General features: G+C 58.1%; 1 protein-coding gene across 9 annotated transcripts in view; it reads right to left on the bottom strand.

Annotated features, from left to right (window-relative positions):
* Positions 1 to 242: 242 nt before the first annotated feature.
* The window catches only part of ANO1 (anoctamin 1), a 193,728-nt gene continuing 174,259 nt past the window's right edge, over positions 243 to 19,711 (bottom strand). For all 9 annotated transcript variants that reach the window (XM_069566553.1, XM_069566561.1, XM_069566552.2 and 6 more), the window contains 5 exons: positions 19,099 to 19,251; positions 12,151 to 12,203; positions 9,564 to 9,748; positions 3,970 to 4,075; positions 243 to 2,100 (listed from right to left, as the gene is read on the bottom strand). In XM_069566553.1, the coding sequence (XP_069422654.1) occupies positions 1,837 to 2,100; positions 3,970 to 4,075; positions 9,564 to 9,748; positions 12,151 to 12,203; positions 19,099 to 19,251 (761 nt within the window). In that variant the 3' untranslated portion in view covers positions 243 to 1,836. The remainder of the gene's footprint in view (positions 2,101 to 3,969; positions 4,076 to 9,563; positions 9,749 to 12,150; positions 12,204 to 19,098; positions 19,252 to 19,711) is intronic.

The following is a 19,711-nucleotide window of genomic DNA, read 5'->3' as shown; positions in this document are numbered from 1 at the left end:
AGAACATCAGAATGGGCCGGTGTCCTGCGTCGAGGAAACGGAGGCTTACGAGTTCCCTGAGTTTGCAGGTCCAATCATGAGGGGGCTCTGGGGTTGGCCCCTTGAGTTTCTGGGAGCAGAAGTCACGTGGACAGGGCTTGGAAGGAAGATGTCCCGCATACGAATTTATTCAGACGCATGCTCAGTCTCTGTGAAACTGTACATTCACTTTTTAAAAAAGAAATGGTTTCCATAAAAGGATATTTGGTAATCACCTCATTTTTAATACAATGTTTATATACAAAAACCCCATTTCAAACTACTTACTGTACAAGAGAAAGCAGAAGCATCAGATGGCATGATTTTAGCAAATAACAAAAAGCTATGACACCCGCGGACGTCCCTCGTAATCGACAGCTTACGGGAATGTCCGCGCTCACCAACCACATGTTCAAGACAAACACGGTCGTGTCTTCGCCCCTCCCTTTGCTGGAACATTTCTCTTACGTTTCTCTGCGTGCTTGAGAAATTTCAGATCATCAGTTAGTATAATGGGGCTGTAAGTTGAGACCATTCCTATCAGCTATGAGGTTTGTTTTTACAAGTTTTTTAAAATAATTTCCAACAGTAACATTCCTGTAAGTAAAAATATAGAGAAGTGTTACCAAAATAGAAGCCTTTATTAATAAAAATCTTTGGTAGTAACAGTAGTTTAAATTCCTCTCAATGATATTTGGTTAGCTAATAGAATGAACGCCTTCCACCTGTGAGCTACAGAGAAAAAACCCTTACATCCGCTGTAGAACTGATTTAAACAAACAAACCCAATAAATATGCTGGAGCTGCGAAAGTACCCCCGGAAGCCTTAAGACTTCCTGAAACCCTGACGCTGTCTGCAGAGGGGCCTCCGAGGCCACAGTCTCTCACTGCTCACTTTCCTGTCACCCTGTGGGCTTCCCTGGAGGCTTAGACGGTGAAGAATCTGCCTGCAACGCAGGAGACCCAGATTCGATCCCTGGGTCAGGAAGGTCCCCTGACGAAGGGAACAGCCACCCACTCCAGTATTCTTGCCTGGAGAATTCCATGGACAGGGAAGCCTGGCAGGCTACTGTTCAGGGGGTCTCAGAGTCAGACACCAACTGACAACTACCATCTCCTCTTTCACTATGGTGGGGGGAGGCACATGGCTGACGGTGGGGACCCCAGGGGGGCCGTCACTGCTTACGCAGAATGCCTGCACCCTGCCGATTCTCTGAGGGAGTCGGGGGCTCCCGGGCCATCTGAGCGAGACACAGCCAGGGCACCTTTCACTTTGAGCAGTCTCTCGGTTTCTGAACCCGTGGAAGGAAAAGGCGATGAAACAGTCTGGCTTTCTCGACCTAGAGACAGGTGACGCCGTTTGGAACGGGTGTCAATATCGTTATCCCTCATCCATTTCTCTGTTTGCCCTCAAATCTCTCACCAGCTTTTGCCTGATGCCTTGGAATGCCACCTCACCTTTCTGAAGGCATCAGGAGGGTTTAAAGAAGATGACTTCTGGGGGCTCACCTCCCAACTGCCAAGGAGACCCCAGGCTCCAAGCCTCACAAAACACCTGCATCTGCTGCACCACCCTGTCCCCAGCAATCGTTTTGATTATCGCTGAACACTAAGCATAACAGGATCCCTGCAGAATGGTTTTGTGCAAAAACAAGAGAAAACAAAACAAAACAAAGTAGAAAAAGATGGAGAAACGCTGTCCTACTAGAAGGCGGTTTTCCAGGTTTGCCACAAACCCAGGAGCCCCGGGGCCAGGTGGGTGTGAGAAGCCCCCTGCCCAGGAGGGAGAGTGTGCGCGTGGCTGGGGCTGCCCAGCGGCTACAGGGAGCCTCCGGGGAAGTCAGGGCCGTCCGGGGGCGGGGGCGGGGGTGGGGCGGCGGGGGCGGGGCTGTGGTTGTTGCAGGGCTCCGCCTTCTTCCGGTCCTTCTCCATCCACGTGTCCAGCAGCTGCTGCTTGCCCTGCTCCTCGCGCATGAACAGCTCCACCATGAGCACCTTCTCTTTGTGAATCTGCTGGCTGATGTCCTTGGGGATGTCGGGGATGACCCAGTCCACAAAGTCGCTCATGAACATGACCAGGTTCTGGAAGGAGAGTCAGCGTCGGGGGGCTGGGAAGGGCGACCCCGGAAACACTCCCACCTCCCCCTGCGCCTCAACGAACAGCACCTTGCCCCACCCATCACCCCAGCCCTGTGACCTCAGATACACCCTGCACCTCCCCGGCCTTGGTTTCCCGGGAGGTCATAGATGAGACTGGAAGTGGGCCCTCTTGTCTGCATGATTCTCAATCTCCAGGCTTAAGAAATGATCTGATTGGTTGTGCTCAGTCACTCGGTCGTGTCCGATGCTTTGGGACCCCACGGACTGTAGCCAAGGCACCCTTTTACACTCCTTCCAGCAGTTAAGAGGGCTCCTCTTTCTTTCCATCCTCAGTGCATGCTTAGTCACTCACTCCTGTCGGACTCTTTGCAACCCCATGGACTGTAGCCCACCAGGCTCCTCTGTCCATGGGATTCTCCAGAATACTGGAGCGGGTTGCCATTCCCTCCTCCAGGGAATCTTCCTGACCCAGGGATTGAAACCAGGTCTCCCGCATTTCGAGTGGATTCTTTACCATCTGAGCCACCAGGGAAGCCCAAGAATACTGTAGTGGGTAGCCCATGCCTTCTCCAGGGGAACTTCCCGACCCAGGAATTGAACCAGGGTCTCCTGCATTGCAGGCAGATTCTTTACCAACTGAGCTACCAGGGAATTAGTTACTCATCACTAAATACAAGAAGTGCTAAGGCTTCAAGGGAAAGTAAGTTAAAATGCAAAGAACACAAAACAAATGGGGCTTAAGCCATCTCTGAGGACTCCGCAGGCCCTTCTGCCCTTTGTCAGGCCTCCCAGGATTGCCCTGAATCCATGCCAGCCGCCTCCCTGCTTACATTTCTGGTCTGTAGAATGCAGACGAGTTGGCTTTCACAGACTGATGGAAAGTTTTCAAACTTCCATCTGACCAGCACTTGTGAGCACGTGTGACTGAGTTAGTCTACTGGTCATGGAGGGTGCCGGGTCCCCCCCCACCCAGCCTCAACCCCCGTCATCTTTCTTGGTTGACGTTCCCAGCCCTCAGCTGTGGCCGCTGACTCTCACAGCTGCCTGTCTGCAGGGAACTGCCTCCTTCTGTCTCCCTGGTCCCTGCCTGAAGCCAATGCAGGGCCACGTGGGCAGACCAGGCACTCTCCTGCATCAAGGTGGGCCTGCTTGTGTGGCAGGATTCACGCTTGGGCCCCCTTCCTGCTGAGCACCACCCCCACCCACCGCCCCGCAACAAGGCCTTCCCTCAATAACCCATTTGCACCAGAATCCTCATCTCAGGCTCAGCTTCTGGGGACCTGGGCCCCAGACACTAGTCTGACTGCAGTGGGTTGTGGAAGGCTGGTGGTTGAGGCGGGGGGCCTTGGGGGCTGGGGGTCCTGGAGGGGGCCACAATGTGTAGAAGGGGAAGGGCTGGGGGTTGACCCCAGTTCCTGGGATCCCAGGGCTAGGGGGACACCCCGGAGGCAACCCCAGCATGACCTCCCCAGCTGGGGTCCCAGTGCCACGTGCCAGCTGGCTTCCCTGTCTGGATCTTGGCCTCAGGGTTAGTTCCCCTCCCCGGAGACTGGGCCTGGCAGGGCCGGGCCCCTGCCTGCTGGAGGTGGGGGCTGGTGTCAGCCAGGACCTCGCCAGCCCTGACCACCTCCCATCCCCGCCAGCCCTTTCACTCAGGAGGGTCTAGGGCCTCTCCTTGCCCAGGGCCTGGGGCCACCAGCACCTCACACCCCGGGGTGACCAGGGTGAGTCCTCCAGCCTCCAAACCCCTAACCCCGGCCAGTTCCTGCCCTCCTGACCCTTGTCTGGGCAGCAGCGCACCCTGGGCGCCTCAGCCCATAGCCCTTCCGGAAGCCGAGCAGGCCCTCGCACCTGGAAGACGATGACGAAGGCCAGCCGGGCGGCCAGGACGGCCCAGAAGTCCTTGGAGATGTCGTACCTGTGCTCTGACCACGGTGGCTCCCGGTAGTCCTTGTACCTGCAGGGGCGAGGCGGGCGAGGCGGGCAGGAGGGGCTGGGGCGCCGCAGGGGCGAGGCGGGCCTTCAGGAGGCGCTGGGGCGCCGCAGGGGCGAGGCGGGCCTTCAGGAGGGGCTGGGGCGCCGCAGGGGCGAGGCGGGCCTTCAGGAGGGGCTGGGGCGCCGCAGGGGCGAGGCGGGCCTTCAGGAGGGGCTGGGGCGCCGCAGGGGCGAGGCGGGCCTTCAGGAGGGGCTGGGGCGCCGCAGGGGCGAGGCGGTCAGGAGGGGCTGGGGCGCCGCAGGGGCGAGGCGGGCCTTCAGGAGGCGCTGGGGCGCCGCAGGGGCGAGGCGGGCCTTCAGGAGGGGCTGGGGCGCCGCAGGGGCGAGGCGGGCCTTCAGGAGGGGCTGGGGCGCCGCAGGGGCGAGGCGGGCCTTCAGGAGGGGCTGGGGCCCGGCCCCCCGCCGCAGGGGCGAGGCGGGCCTTCAGGAGGGGCTGGGGCCCGGCCCCCCGCCGCAGGGGCGAGGCGGGCCTTCAGGAGGGGCTGGGGCCCGGCCCCCCGCCGCAGGGGCGAGGCGGGCCTTCAGGAGGGGCTGGGGCCCGGCCCCCCGCCGCAGGGGCGAGGCGGGCCTTCAGGAGGGGCTGGGGCCCGGCCCCCCGCCGCAGGGGCGAGGCGGGCCTTCAGGAGGGGCTGGGGCCCGGCCCCCCGCCGCAGGGGCGAGGCGGGCCTTCAGGAGGGGCTGGGGCCCGGCCCCCCGCCGCAGGGGCGAGGCGGGCCTTCAGGAGGGGCTGGGGCCCGGCCCCCCGCCGCAGGGGCGAGGCGGGCCTTCAGGAGGGCCCCGCCGCAGGGCTGCTGTCAGGAGAGCCTGGGCCGCCTGCAGGACGGCCCCCAGCCCCGCCAGCTCGCACAGTGTGCGGGGCTTCTCCCCACAGCGGAGGGGATCCCGGCGCCCACGTGGGCTGGGCAGGCCTGTGGGGGTGTCCCCATAAGCAGGGGGCTCTGGGACCATATTGTCCAGGGATCCCAAACTCTGAAGGCAGTGCAGCCTTGGTACCAAAAAGCACCCCCCTCCCACCCCGGAGACTCCTCACACACAGGAAGTGGGGCCTTCCGGTGGAAGAGGATGGGGTCCCTAAACCAGAGCCTTAACCCACCCGCCCCCTCCTGCGTCTACAGAATTCCAGGCCGCGTGCTGTGAGATCCAGTGTGAAAACCGCTTCTCCAGGCTTTCCCCTCTCTGTGGGGGAACTATTGGAAAAAAATGAAACGTTCTGCAAAGTAGCCCATGTATGAGGTTAAACACACAGCTGGTGTGTTCAGGTCCATTCTGTCCCCTGCCACCCTGCCAGCCCCAGTGCCTGAAGGGCACCTCCCCCAAGTGTTACCTCCTTATCTCCCTGTGAAAAATATCCACCCACCCCTCTTCTTATGGCTCCTAGACGTGGCTCTTGACGCCCTGCTGGGAGACAGCGCTCACTCCCAGGGCCCCCAGGTCCCACCTTTGCCCCTTGTACAGCGGGAGCGTGGGGGCCTCCATGGCTCCACTTCTGCCTTTTTCTCAGAGGTCCAGAGATGCCCGAGGTGGGGGCAGAGGAAGGAGGGGAACCCAGGGTTCTGTCCCCACCTAGGCGCCCCCAGCTGCTCCCAAATTTGGGGTGCCCGGTTTTAACAGGGCACCCCAACCTTCTCTGTGGTGGGAAGAGCTTCCTCAAAGCCATCTGAGAAAGCCCCGGCTTCTTTCCGAGAAAGGGCGGTTTCCAGATGCCGGGCGGCAGGTGCACTCTGCCTGTCACTGAAAAGCTGGGGCCCCGTTGGGGGCCCAGGAGAGGAGGCCCCTGGCTCTGCGGGTGTGGGCCTGGTACAGACCCAGACTGGGCTCTCGCCTCACTGTATGTCCCTGTGGCATCGCTTGACCTCTCTGGGCCTCGGTCTGGCATTCCCTCACTTAGTCACGTCACAAGAATGTAGTGCTGCACACCAGGCCCCATTCCAGGGGTTAGGGCTGGTCGGGGCACAGACAGGCCTCCTTATCCACAGAGCTGTGTGTCTTCTGAGGCAACAGGACAGAAGTCTCAGAGAGCCTGTGCAGCACTAAGTTGCCAGTCCCAGAGATAGGATCGGGCGGGGAAGGCACACTCTGGTGCCAGCTGCTGAGCCGTGCAGAAGTTGTACAACCTGATCTCCTATGGGAACAAGCGGCCACTGCTCTCCCACCGTCAGCAGCCATACACACCTGCTCCTCCCTCTTCCTTCTGTGCTCAGGGCCAGCTGCACTAGGGTGCTGGGAAATGTGTTTGTGCTACCTGGCAAACTCCTACACATACTTCAAAGCCCACTCATAGACGTGTCCAGATGCCAAGCCCCACCACTTGCACTGATCTCTGTCAGAGATGATCTTGCTGTTTTCCTGGCTCAGCTCTTGCACTCAGCCTGCAAGCTCCCCCAGCCGGGGACGATAATGCCCTCTCTGGAACTGCTGTGAGCATTCAATGAGACCATGCCTGTTTCAGTGTAGTGATGAATGGTAGCGGTGATCACAGCTCTCAGCTGCTTTTTTTATACCCACGGCTGCAGGCTGGGCTGGGTGCTGCTCCACCTGCAGCCGACTACCCTGGGAGGTGGCTTGACCAGCAGCAGCTAGCAGCGTGGAGCTCACAGCACTCACAGGACTTAATCGTGGCCAACAGACAGATGGGCCTGACTAAAGCCAGAGTTCCAGGGAGCAGAGAGGGCTGGCCCACGACCTTCCACCTCTGTGGGGGAAAGGTAGCAAGCATCTCACTTAAAAAGGGGGTGTTTGGGTGGCCCAGGAGCTAAGAGTCTGTGCTTCCAGTGCTCGGGGCTCAGGTTCGATCCTTGGTCAGGGAACTATACTTCACCTGCTGCAACTAAGACCTGGCATGCGGCAGGGAAGACTGAGGATCCCGCACGCCTTGACTATGACCCGGCATGGCCAAAAACCCGAAAAACAACCCCCCACAAAACCCCCGGGGTCTTTGCCCTCTTTCCTCAGCCCTCCTGCTGGCCCCCTGCTGCATGGTCAGGATTCCTGCCAATGCTCGGATAGGGGGCTACTTCAGAGGCCTGGGTGCCCGGGGGCCCATTCTCGAAAACCAACGCTTACCCTGTAAACACCAACACTGACCTTTTGAGGGGATTTATAATAAAACGACCACCTACCTCCCTGCCTTCTTTGTTCTAAATCATTCTTCTCTGAAATTCATTTTGAGTTAAATAGGTCAGCCTGAGCGTGTTCTTGGCGTGGGGCATTCAAACAAAGCAAGAGAGGCGAGCAGGGGGCTGGACTGGAAGCTCAGGGGTCTCTGGAGCCCAGGCCTGCTGATGACGGGGAGGAAGGGACCCCCCAGCTCTCCAGGCCGACCCTGCCCACGGCGGCCACGCAGGAGTTGGAGCAGCTCACCCAGCCTCTTCTTGATGTATTTGCTCACATCTGTGTGCCCTGAAACATGCGGTGGTGGGCCTCTGAACAGCAGGCAGCGTGTCGTGTTGGGTATTTACGTGTCGTCTGCCCTCTTTCATTGGCAGGCCTGGCTCCAACTTGTTCATTTTCACCGCTGTATGGGTCTCAGAGTAAGTGCAGTCCCTGCCCTGACTCGGAGCACACAGCACGTCTTGCAGTTTAATCCCTGGGTGGGGAGTGGTCACCGGGGCACAGGTGCTGTTCAAAGTCAGCAGCGGCACCTACACGGGGTGGGCCTGCCTGCTGGTTCCAGTGACCCCAGGTGTGCTGTTTTCCATTTCTTGGACCTGCTTTCTGCTGCTGTTCGCCTTGGTTTTGTGCTTTGTCTTTCTTTTGCAGCCATGAGCTACCGCTCATTGCTGCCAGTACCCTGGACCCCGGCGGCCTCCCCCACAGCCTGCTGCCAGGCCAAGGGCATGAAGACAGGCAGGCGGGCACAGAGCGAGGCGCACAGTAATAGCACACAGGCTTGGAGTAAACTCCGCCCACACAGAAAGGGCCGCGCTCCCCACTCCGGCTTTGTGACGCGTGTCTTGGTCCCTGAGGTCTTCCTGTTCTGAGTCTCAGGCGGTTTAGACTGCCAGAGGATACTAACCAAGCTGCGGCCACACGGCCTCCACTCTGCCCCTGCCCTCAGCCTCATCTCAGCCCGGGGCCCATCACACCGCAGTCCTGTTTCCTGAGCCGGGATATGGGGCCCTGGCCCGATCCCTCGGTTTCACTGTCCACCACGCTGGGCCTTTACGCTCCGCGCTCTAGAGCCCATCCGTGCCCATCACCCTGCTTTCACCCACATGCCTTCTCCCTGGAACGGCCCCCATGCCCCCACCCTTCCCCTAGGCTTCCAGCTACTATTACGCGTTTAACTGGATCTGTTTACGCTTCTGCTGCCCCCTGTACAAGGTCCCTGGACAGCAGGGTTCATGTTGCCCGTTCCTGAGTCCCCAGACCCGAGCCCCCAGCCCCTAACCCTGCCAGGCTGGCCCCTGGAAGAGGCGCAGTGAATGGCCAGGCCTAGCTGTGCCCCTCGCCCCACCCCCCACACCCCACGCCTGCCCCCGTCTCTCCTGGGGCAGCCCTCGCCCCACCACCCACACCCCACCCCTGCCCCCGTCTCTCCTGGGGCAGCCCTCGCCCCACCATCCACACCCCACGTCTGCCTCCGTCTCTCCTGGGGCTCTCCCTGCCTGCTCTGAATGACCGTCTCAGGTATCTGCTGCTTTTGCCCACCTAGCATTCATGACCCCTTGTTTGAAAACCCCAGTTTTCCTCAAGATGCCCCCAAATCTATGGCCACAACCCCACACCCTGGCACCCAGCCCAGACCTAGCCAAAGAGAGGCCCCACACTCTGGCAACTGTGATTGGTTCAAGGAGGGGCCTGTGACCGAAGGCAGGTCAGTGAGACTCAATCCTAGGACTTATGCTGACTTGTGGGAAAGAAATATTCTTCCCACCAGGACTTTTGAGTAGAGAGGACTGCTGGGGGATTCCCTTCTGCCTGCCAGAAAACAGTGCCAACGTGCAGGAAGCATGTTGAGAGACAGTGTCAGAACGGGGCTGGATGACAAACGGCAGCCCCTGGATCCAGCCGTGCCTGAAGCTCGCATGGACTTCTTAGGTAACGGACACGATAGGTCACCTCCTACCTCCATCCGATGGTGAAGCACAGGCAGCTGCAGTGCATGGGGCTGCAGAGCCACACCCGCCTGAGCGGCAAGCGACAACCACCACCACCTCCAACCCAGGGGTCTCTCTCTCTCCTTCCTCTGAATCAAGACTGAGCTGTTCTGTGATTTGCCCAGAAAGAATTCTGGCTTGAATATGGGGTTTTTCCAGAAGCCCACCAAATGAGGCTCTTTAAAGAGAGTTGTTAGGGATTTCCCTGGAAGGCCGGCAGCTCAGGCTCTGAGCTCCCAGTGCCTGGGTTTTATCCCTGGTCAGGGAACTAGGTCTCACATGGTGCAACTAAAACCTGGCGCAGCCAAATAAACATGTTAAAAAAAAAAAAAGAGAGTCGCTGGGCGGTACCTGCAGATCTGCACTTCATAGCCCAGGTCCAGGGGGTCGTTGGGGGCTGTGCCGTTCTGGAAGTCGCTGACGTTGAAGGAAGAGAGGGTGTGGTTGACGAAGCCGTGCATGGTCCCGTTCTCACTGTACATGTAGAGGTACACCAGGCGAGGGATGAAGTCGGACGTGAAGGAGATCACAAACGCCTGGCCAGGGAAGGGAGCGGTCAGCGCGGCCCCCAGCGGGGAGGGGGCCCTGCCCCACCTGAGCCTGGGCAGCGCTGGCCCTGGGGCCTGGTCAGTGACCCACATTGGCAAACGTGACCCATGGCCCCGGCTCACCAAGTAAACAAATAAAGGGTTAGGGGCACCCCTATCAGCCCCTCCGGCATTCTGAGGAGAGCTCTGGGGATGGGAACAGGGAGCCCCTGAACGAGGAGGCTGGGGGACCATGCTGGCTGCCTCTCGCTGGCTGGGTGGCCCTGGGCAAGTGCCCTGACCTCTCTGTGCCTGCTTTTCCTCCTGTCAGACAGGGCTAACTGCACCCACGGTGGGTGCCTCTCCTTCCTGGCCTGTTTGGAAGGGAATGAGGCAGGGAGGGAAGGTGCCTTGTAGACTGTAAAGTCCAGACCCAGCTCCCCTGTACTGGAGCAGCCCCCAAGGCAGAGTGGTGCGATGCCGGTGTCAAAGCAGGGACCCGAAGGCCTGGGGTAAAGACCAGCTCTGCCTCTCGCTGGCTGGGTGGCCCTGGGCAAGCGGCCTGACCTCTCTGTGCCTCAGCTGTATTATCTGCAAGATGGGCAATGCCCCTGACTCCAGGGCCCATGTGTGCACCGGTGGGCGGCCTACGGAAAGGGCTTAGCAGTGTCTGGAACGTTCAACGGCTGCTACTGTGGCCGTTGCAGCTGGTTGCTCTCACAAGACGCCCCGTGTGCTCCCAGCTGCTCTGTTCACAGCACCCTGGTGCTTACACTGCACACAGAGGGGCCACGCCTCGGTGTTTCCAGCGCGTCTTCTTTAAAACGTGACCCCCGGCTCAGCCTGGATGGGTGGACGAGCTCTGACCACAGCCTCCCTTTACAGACGGGTTTCAAAGCCTTAAGCCGGCAGGAGTGGGTGGCTGATGGGGGCGGCCTGTCCCCAGGGATAGCAGGTCCCAGGGCTCTGAGGGTCCCTGTCTGGGCTGAGCATCACTTCCTGTGCTATGGGGACGGAGTCAGCCCCACGACTGTGACCATCTGCTCCTGGGGGCTGTCTGCCTGGCCCTCCCGCCCCCACCAAGATGCAAGGTGGCAGCTTCTGGGGGGCTCAGGCTTGGTCGGTGGGTGGAAGGGTGAGGGCCACAGGACCGCAGACATCCCTGAGGTGCTCGTACTTGGGGTTCATGTGTCATGAAGGTGGGAACCGGATCCGCGGGGGCAGGGTCACAGCGGGTGCTGTTCCCAGCAGACTTGCGGGCGCGTGTGTGTCTCTGTGTGTATGTATGTGTGTCTGTGTGTATGTATATGTGTATGTATGTGTGTGTCTCTCTGTGTTTCTATGTGTGTGTGTCTTGTATGTATATGTGTGTCTGTCTGTGTATGTATGTGTCTCTGTGTATATATGTGTGTGTCTCTGTGTGCGTATGTATGTGTGTATATTTGTGTCTCTCTGTGTGTTTCTATGTGTATGTGTCTGTGTGTGTCTGTGTATGTATATGTGTGTCTGTCTATGTATGTGTGTCCCTGTGTATGTATGTGTCTGTGTCTCTGTGTATGTATGTATGTGTATGTGTGTCTCTCTCTGTGTTTCTATGTGTGTGTGTCTGTGTATGTATGTGTGTCCGTGTGTCTGTATGTGTCTGTGTCTGTGTGTGTGTATATGTATGTGTGTGTGTCTGTGTGTGTCTGTGTATGTATGTGTCTGTCTGTGTGTGTATGGATGTGTCTGTGTGTATGGATGTATCTGTGTCTTGTATGTGTGTCTGTATGTGTGTCTGTGTGTCTGTATGCGTGTCCGTGTGTCTGTATGTGTGTGTGTCTGTGTATGTCTGTGTATGTATGTGTCTGTGTCTGTGTGTGTATGGATGTGTCTGTGTGTATGGATGTATGTGTGTCCGTGTGTATGGACATGTCTGTGTCTCTGTGTGTGTATGGATGTATGTGTGTCCGTGTGTATGGACATGTCTCTCTGTGTGTGTGTGTATGTATTTGGCTAGTAAGTTCCTCTTCTCTCCATGTTTCATTTCCCAAACCTTCTTCAAAGAGCAGGTGTGAGCTTCACATAAAGGAGAAAAAATGAACTTTTTTAAAGAGCAGGAGAGTTGCTGACGTGGAATCTCTTTCTCTGGGTCTCCCTTCCGCCCTGTCTGCCTCTATCTCCTTCTCTCAGGACTCTGGGGAGAAAGGGCACTTAGAGGCCCAGGTGGGCACAGTGGAGGGTGTTGCCTGGGTTGTGGGGCACGGCTGAGGAGCTGTGGCATTCCCACCCGGAACTCGCCCCACTCCTCAGAAGAACCAGGAGGTGCTCTCTCAGTGGGGCTGCCCGAGGCTGCAGGCAGAGACCAGCTTCCCGGAAGGGCCCCCCATCTGTGCAGCAGCTCAGCCAGTTGCAGTCCCCAGGTCACTTACGTTGATGATGACGGCAAGCTTCCCGACGCCTCTGAGGATATTGTACCAGATTCCTGGGGGAGGGGCCAAAAAGCACAGGTTCAAGACCCTCTTTGCCGGGGCTCTTAGTAACTTGAGCAAGCCCGCGGCAGGCTGGCCCTCTCAGGGGCCGGTTTGGCCCTCTTGTGGGACAGGTCAGACCCGTGGTAACTGGGAGTCGTTTGGGGAGGGCCTGGGGCAACCTGGTGAACCGCAGAGCCCATGGCTTGTACTGGCTCAGTGGCTGTTTGTAAGCCAACTAGATTCTCAGAGGGATGCTTAGAAACACCTGGTTCCTGGTTCTGAACAATCTGCCGTCAAGCTGTGTAAACTACTGACTGTTTTTTCTAGAGAGACAAAGAATCAATTTAGATGTAGCTTCCCCCGCCCCAAAGCGTCCATGCAGCAGTAATTAGACACGGAAGCCACAAAATTTGGTGTCCAGAAACTTCTACATAGCTGTAGTGCTAGCAGTGCCTGCTCTTTGGAAGGAAAGCGCTGGCAAACCCAGGCAGCATGTTAAAGAGCAGAGAGACTACTTTGCCAACAAAGGTCCATCCAGTCAAGGCTAGGCTATTTCCAGTGGTCATGTATGGCTGTGAGACTTGGACCATAAAGAAGGCTGAGCGCTAAAGAATTGATGCTTTTGAACTGTGGTGTTAGAGAAGACTTTTGAGAGTCCCTTGGAGTGCAAGGAGATCCAACCAGTCCATTCTGAAGGAGATCAGTCCTGAATATTCATTGGAAGGACTGATGCTGAAGCTGAAGGTGAATTTCCAGTACTTTGGCCACCTGATGAGAAGAGCCGACTAGCTAGAAAAGAGCTTGATGTTGGGAAAGATTGAAGGCAAAAGGAGAAGGGGATGACAGAGGATGAGATGGTTAGATAGCATCAGCGACTCAATGGACATGAGTTTGAGCAAACTCTGGGAGATGGTGAAGGACAGAGAAGCCCGGCGTGCTGCAGGCCATGGGGTTGCGGAGTCGGAGACGACTGAGTGACTGAGCAGCAATGGTGCTAGAGAAACCATGGTTAGGGACAGGTCAGATGGCAAGCCAGGGTTGGGAGCCAGGCCAGGGCCTCCTAGCCAGTGCGGCCAGGAGTGCATCTTGGGTAACATGACTGGGCAGCAGTGAGGTACAAACCACGCCCGTCTGGACACCCCCTTGGTCCATCAGCAGGAGACACGGGGCTGTACCCAGTCACAGGGGAGTGTGGATGACCACACAGCACTTGGAGCATTGCCAGCTGCCCCACTGGCCTCGCTCCCAGCAGAGACAAGAATCAGGAGGCCCAGGAAGGAAGCCTGAGGGCCCAGAGAAGGCCCCGCTCCTTAGGGCCCCAAGGCTATGGCTCTTGGAGAGGGGCCCAGCATCCCTGGCCACCCCCGTCCCCACCCTGATGGCGTCTTATCAGGCCAGGAACACGTCATTGCAGACTTGGGGCTGAAACTCTGTCCCACTAGCCCTCTTCCCCTGCCTGGAGCCAGATCTGAGATGGTGACAACAGAAAGGGCTGGTGGGGACAGTGGCAGGGTGGGGGGCTCTCCATCCAGGGCCCATAAGGCTGCGCATGGGTGTTCCTGCCCTTGCAGTGAGCGCCCATTTGAGGGGTGCATGCTAATGGTCGGCAGAGACAGCAGGAGCTCAGGCCCATGTGCCCCAGAATTGGGAAACCACCGGCTCAGACCCAGCCCCTGAGGGCAGGTGTAAGGGTGGCTTCCCAGCCCTGGCCAGGGACCACTCCAGAAGGGCAAGCATTTCCAGTGCCCCAAATATGGACCTTTGTTGGCAAAGTGATGTCTCTGCTTTTTAATATGCTGTCTAGGTTTGTCTGGGAGAGTTTCCAAACTTTTCCAGAGCTTGCTCAAACTCACATCCTTTGAGCAGGTGATGCCACCCAAACATCTCATCCTCTGTTGCCCCCTTCTCCTCCTGCCCTTAGTCTTTCCCAGCATCAGAGTCTTTTTCCAATGAGCTGGCTCTTCACATCAGGTAGCCAAAGTATTGGAGCTTCAGCATCAGCAATGGGTAAGTGTTTGCTGAGTGACTATATGAGTGTAGAAAGTCCTTCCAACCAGACTCTTCATGCCCAAGCAGAGGTTGCCACATCCAGCTGCGGGGGAGTTTCATCAATCTTGCCTGCTACTTAAAAAATGCTGTTGCTTACTCCTTTAGCCGTGTCTGACTTTTTGTGACCCCATGGACTGTAGCCCACCAGGCTCCTCTGTCCATGGGATTCTCCAGGCAAGAACACTAGAGTGGGTTGTCACTTCCTTCTCCAGGGGATATTCCGGACCCAGGGATAGAAGCTACGTCTCCTGCATTGGCAGGCGGGTTCTTTACCACTGAGCCAGCAGGGAAGCCCCACATTGTCAATGGGTGTATACAAATTGGGATGATGTGTTTTTAAAAAAATTTAGACTAGCTGCTTCTGCAAGAGCCTCAGCTCCCAGCTGGCATCTCCGAGACCACAGCTGGTGGCGGTTGGCAGTGGCGCCCCCTTCAGGCCACACCATGGATTGCAGCTCTCTCTGTACCAAGGCAATGCCCTTGATCACCACCAGTGACTTCAAGAATCACATTTACCCAAACCCAGACCCTACTAAAGCCTGGAGAAGAAAACCCTCCAAGGGCGGGGTGTTTCAAGGGTCCAAGATCAGGCACTCCTGTCCACTCATTCACAGGGTCCCGCACAATCTGAGCTTGAGAATTCCGAGTAGGGTGCTGGAGTGCTGGCCAGTCCGGCAAGTTGAGGTCTCCAGGCAGGGGCTCCCTTGGGAGGTGGATCCTGAGCCCAGCAGGAGGAAACGAGTCTGTCAATGAGCTGAGAGAGGTGACAGCAGGAAATGGGGATGGCACGGGGGAGATGGCTGGGCCAGAGAGAGCGCTCCACGGCAGGAGACCGAGGCTGCCCGACACATCCTGCGGTGTCTCTATCCCCAGGCCGATGGTTCTCTGTGTGACCCCCCACCCCAGAACCCTGGGCTCCAGGACGCTGGGCCCAGCCCACAGGATTGGTGTCTGCTGGAGTCTTGACCCGCTGGATTATTCAAACGCATGCCGCATGATAAGAACCACTGTCCTGATGACCTCTAGGAAAGTACAAGGGGCTAGAGCTGCCTCGGACGAATCTCAGCCTCCTTACGACATCTCGCAGGGCTCCGTCTCATTTCACCTGTCTCCTGCTTCAATGCCGAGCCTGGTTCCGGAGAACAGTCTAGGGAGGTATTGGGATGTGCCTGCTGACTTGCAGCTCCCAGGAGCTGAATGTAGGAAGGGTTTCTCACCTGGGAGGCTCTGAAGAGCGAGCCCGAGAGGAGGAAGATGCTGGCCCTGGGTGAAAGGTCAGGCCTAGGAGGCTGCAGCCGGCGCCCACGTGCGCACGGGGCGGGGTGCCCTCAGCGACCCGCCACGCCTCCCTCTCCGAGGCCGAGCAGAGCAGTGACGGCACTGGCGCTTCCTCCACATGCTCCTGGTGCTCTGGGTGCGGGTCATGGGGGCTGCGGCGGCCCCTGTCCCTTCAGGGCCCCGCACGGATCACAGGAGGAACACAAAAGCTTCTTCAAGGAAAGGTTACGGTGGAGGAGCCCATAAACAAACCCAGATTATGCTTCGACCAACGGGGCAGGAACCAGGAAGTCAGCAGCTGATCCGTAAGCAGCGTCGCGGAGCCGTGAGCAGAGACCCCGAGGACGAGCTCCAAGCCCTGCTGGTGCTGGAATGACACCAGGGCCCGGGAGGGCTCGGGGAGGGGGGTGTCCTGGGACTCGCTTCCATCCGGGGGGCTGCAGGGTTTAGGGTGCTGCAGTGAGGCGTGGCCGCGGCTCCGCCAGGCACAGGATGCCAAAGCAAACAGTGGCCGCTGTGGGCTTGCCTGGGGCCTCCGGCGCCCGAGAATCGGGCCTTTGTAAGGAGCACAGGGCAGGAGCGGCACTCTCTTTCACGGCCCCTGGGCGCGGGCTCAGAATTCCCAAGGACCATGCAGGGTGCGCCTGGCAGGCTGCCGTGTCCGCTCCGTCCATGCCGCAGGCCTGCCCTCATGGAAGTGTGCCGGGAGGGGCTGAGGGCTTGAGCTGATCTGGTTCCAGCTCGGCTCTGCTCAGCACCTGGCCTCAGTCTTCCCATCTGGAAAGTGGGACCGAGGATTCACCCCAGTGTCCTCACCAGGCTCCTGGGGGACACAACAGCAAAAAGCCCCAGAGAAAGTCCAACATCAGACACGGCTCCCTGGGCCATCCTCAGAGCAGGGGATGGGGCACTTCAGAGAGCCCTGGCTTCACGGCACCTCAATCTCAAGGTCGTCGTTCAGTCGCTCCGTTGTGTCCAACTCTTTTCGACCCCATGGACTGCAGCCCATCTCCTGGGGTTTGCTCAAACTCATGCCCATTGAGTCAGTGATGCCATCCAACCATTTCATCCTCTGTTATCGGAGGATCTGCGGATCCAGCCGGTGGCTCAGAGCAGTGCCTGGCCTGTGTCTGGATGGCCCAGGAGGGAAGAACCCTCATGAGAAGATGCCACATGAGAAGCTTCAGCTTTTGGCGAGAATTCTGCACATCGCCTCACAGCCCACAGAGACGAGAGCATCTGCTCTCCCGCCCCGCATGGAAGTGTGAGCTGGGCTCTGACCCAGCACAGCGGCGAGCCCGCTGCTCTGGACGGCTCTTACCAGGCCCCAGGGCCCTTAGAGTCGAGGTGTGCGGGGCAGAGGCTCACTCCACAGCCACAGGCGAGGCAGCATCAGGGACCGCGGGAGCCAGAGGATTCGTGCCTTCTCACACCTCTCGAGGCCACAGAGTCTGGTGGGAAGGCATCTCTTTGCTGAGTCTCTGCTGGCTGTCCAGGTTGCCCGGACAGGACGGAGACTCAAGTGTCCAGACCAGGGCGATGACCTCTGTACGGGAGCTGAGCTCAGACGTCCCTCCTGGTGGAACAGCAAGTGTTCCTGGACCCTCTTAAGCTTGAGCTCGGCAGGTCACACCATGGATCCCAAGGCACAAATGTGAACCAGGTGAAATCACCGATATCTGAGCGTGTTTGAATTGTGAAAATGGCAATTTCTTCTGGTGGGACCTGAGAAGGTGCACTGCGTAAAGCAGAATTCCAGGCGGATCGGGGACTGATGGTGGAGAACTGGTGGGCCTGGCACCACCAGTCAGTGGGGGCCACCCCAAGGATGGCGCACTGGCCAAGGAGGCCCTGGCCTGGGATGCGATGACCTAATGCCAAGGGCAGCAGAAGCTTTTGGAAGGAGTGATGATGGCCCTGCATGTTTGCAGGATTACGTTTGGGCTAGACAGTAAAGAGTCTGCCTGCTATGCAGGCGACCTGAGTTCAGTCCCTGGGGTTGGAAGATCTCCTGGAGAAGGGAATGGCAACCCACTCCAGTATTCTTGCCTGGAGAATTCCATGAACAGAGTAGCCTGGCGGGCTACAGTCCACACGGTTGTGAAAAGTTGGACACAACTGAGCAACTAACGTAAAGGTCCAGCCCAAAGATCTGTCTCCCTGGTGTGCAGTCCTTAATTTGGTAGAATGACAGAGAACAGCCCGAACACACAACTCAATCTTGTTTGTTTGGGAACCAGCACAGAACTGGCACAGGTGCTGTTCTAACTAAAATTGTATTCAAGAGGAAATGAAAAGAATACATTTTGTAATTTTCCATCTCATTTCAAGACAAAGTTCCAATAAAGAATTTTTTGTTTTCACCCTGAAAATTGAATCCTGGTTTAAGGTGATTCTGTTTAAGATAAGATGGGCATTGTCCTTGCTGACGAGGGCTGGCTCTGGCCGAGGCACGTGTGGGTCTCTGAGCCCCGCCCACTAGATCCCCCCACTCCTGGACAGATGGGCACCCTCGTCTGCTTACGTGCCTTTGGTGATAGGGAGCTCACCACTGCACAAGGAAGCTGGCTCCATTTTTAAGGTCTCTGACTATTAGAAAGTTATGCCTGATGTTCAGTGTACAGTCCCACAGCTCCCAGTGTCTTAGTGACTTGGGGTTAAAAGGCCCAGGCTGCTCTTGACCCTGACCCGCCAGGCAGGTCATACAATGCTCTTCTTTCATCGGTAGAAGGGGGGCCCCCTCCTTCATCTCTCCAGTGAATGTTAAATGACTGCGTGACACACTGTGTATGTAGGAAGACACTTGCTGGGCGCGAATGCCGTCTTCCCCAGTGTTCTGGCTCTGTGCTCTGGGCCCACACAGACGTTCGGGGTGGGGCAGGGGTGCTGGGGACCAGCAGAGAAAATGTATCTCATGAACCGCCCGGAGCAGCAGGCTGGAGAGGCCCCTAGTTATCCAAGACCTGAGCTCTTCCCTAATGTTCTCTGCGGCCCACACATCTCAGGAGCTGGGGGGTTGGGGTTCCCTAATGTTCTCTGTGGCCCGCTCATCTCAGGAGTTGGGCGGTCAGGGTTCCCTAATGTTGGGAGGTCAGGGTCCCCTAATGTTCTCTGTGGCCTGCACATCTCAGGAGTTGGGGGGTCGGGGTTCCCTATTGTTGGGAGGTCAGGGTTCCCTAATGTTCTCCATGGCCCGCACATCTCAGGAGTTGGGGGGTCAGGGTTCCCTAATGTTGGGTGGTCAGGGTTCCCTAATGTTCTCCATGGCCCATACATCTCAGGAGTTGGGAGGTCAGAGTTCCCTAACGTTCTCTGTGGCCCGCACATCTCAGGAGTTGGGAGGTCAGGGTTCCCTAATATTCTCTGTGGCCTGCACATCTCAGGAGTTGGGGGGTCCGGTGGGGTGCAGAGGGGCTGGAATCCTGCATCTCCCCACCCCTGCCTTGTGTCTGAGTCTCCTTCCAGGGCAGGTGCAGTGAGGAGTGGGGGCCCCACTTGGCCAGCTGTGCCTCTGGCTTCCGGGGAGTGAGATCCTTTCCCCAAACCCAGGGTCTCTGCTCCCAGGGCCCAGGCACTCACCGATGTCCTTGGCTCTGACGGCCACCGGCCTTCGGAGCTCAGTGACGAACTTTTTGGCGTCCAGGCGGATCTCAATGATGTTGTTCAGGAGCGCGAAGAGCGGGGCCAGCGGGAAGGACGCGACAAACAGCGTGACGAAGCCGAACTGGATGACTGCAGAGAGGGGCGGCGGTCAGCACGTGTGGCCCCCGGCCCAGCACAGCGGGACACTCGCCCTGGGCCAGAGGGCGCCCTGCCTCCCGTGTGTAAGCGGGGATCTCGGCATGGGCCCTGCGGCCCTGGGTGACCCCAGGCCAGGAGGTGGGTTCTGAACCTTCACATTACGTCTTGAATAATGGGCGTGTACTCACTTATAGTCTGATCATGAAAAAATTTACCAGTGATGGGGAAAGAGTGCCTGTGAGCACAAAAGCCCAGACTCAGTCACTCTGTGTTTGGGCGGGGAAGGGGCCCAAATGCCTTCTAGGACCTGGGGGGCCCACCAGCATCAGTGCGCCTCCAACAGCCCTTAGCGTCCACTCCATGGGGCCTTGGGGAGCCAGCGGGGGCCCACCGTCCACTGTCCCGGACAATCCTGCTCCTCTGCCTTGTTCTCTCTGTCTTTCATCTTCAT

The sequence above is a fragment of the Ovis canadensis genome, chromosome 21, assembly GCF_042477335.2.
Source record: "Ovis canadensis isolate MfBH-ARS-UI-01 breed Bighorn chromosome 21, ARS-UI_OviCan_v2, whole genome shotgun sequence".
NCBI classification, from domain to species: domain Eukaryota; kingdom Metazoa; phylum Chordata; class Mammalia; order Artiodactyla; family Bovidae; genus Ovis; species Ovis canadensis.
This window is presented reverse-complemented; position numbering and strand designations above follow the sequence as displayed.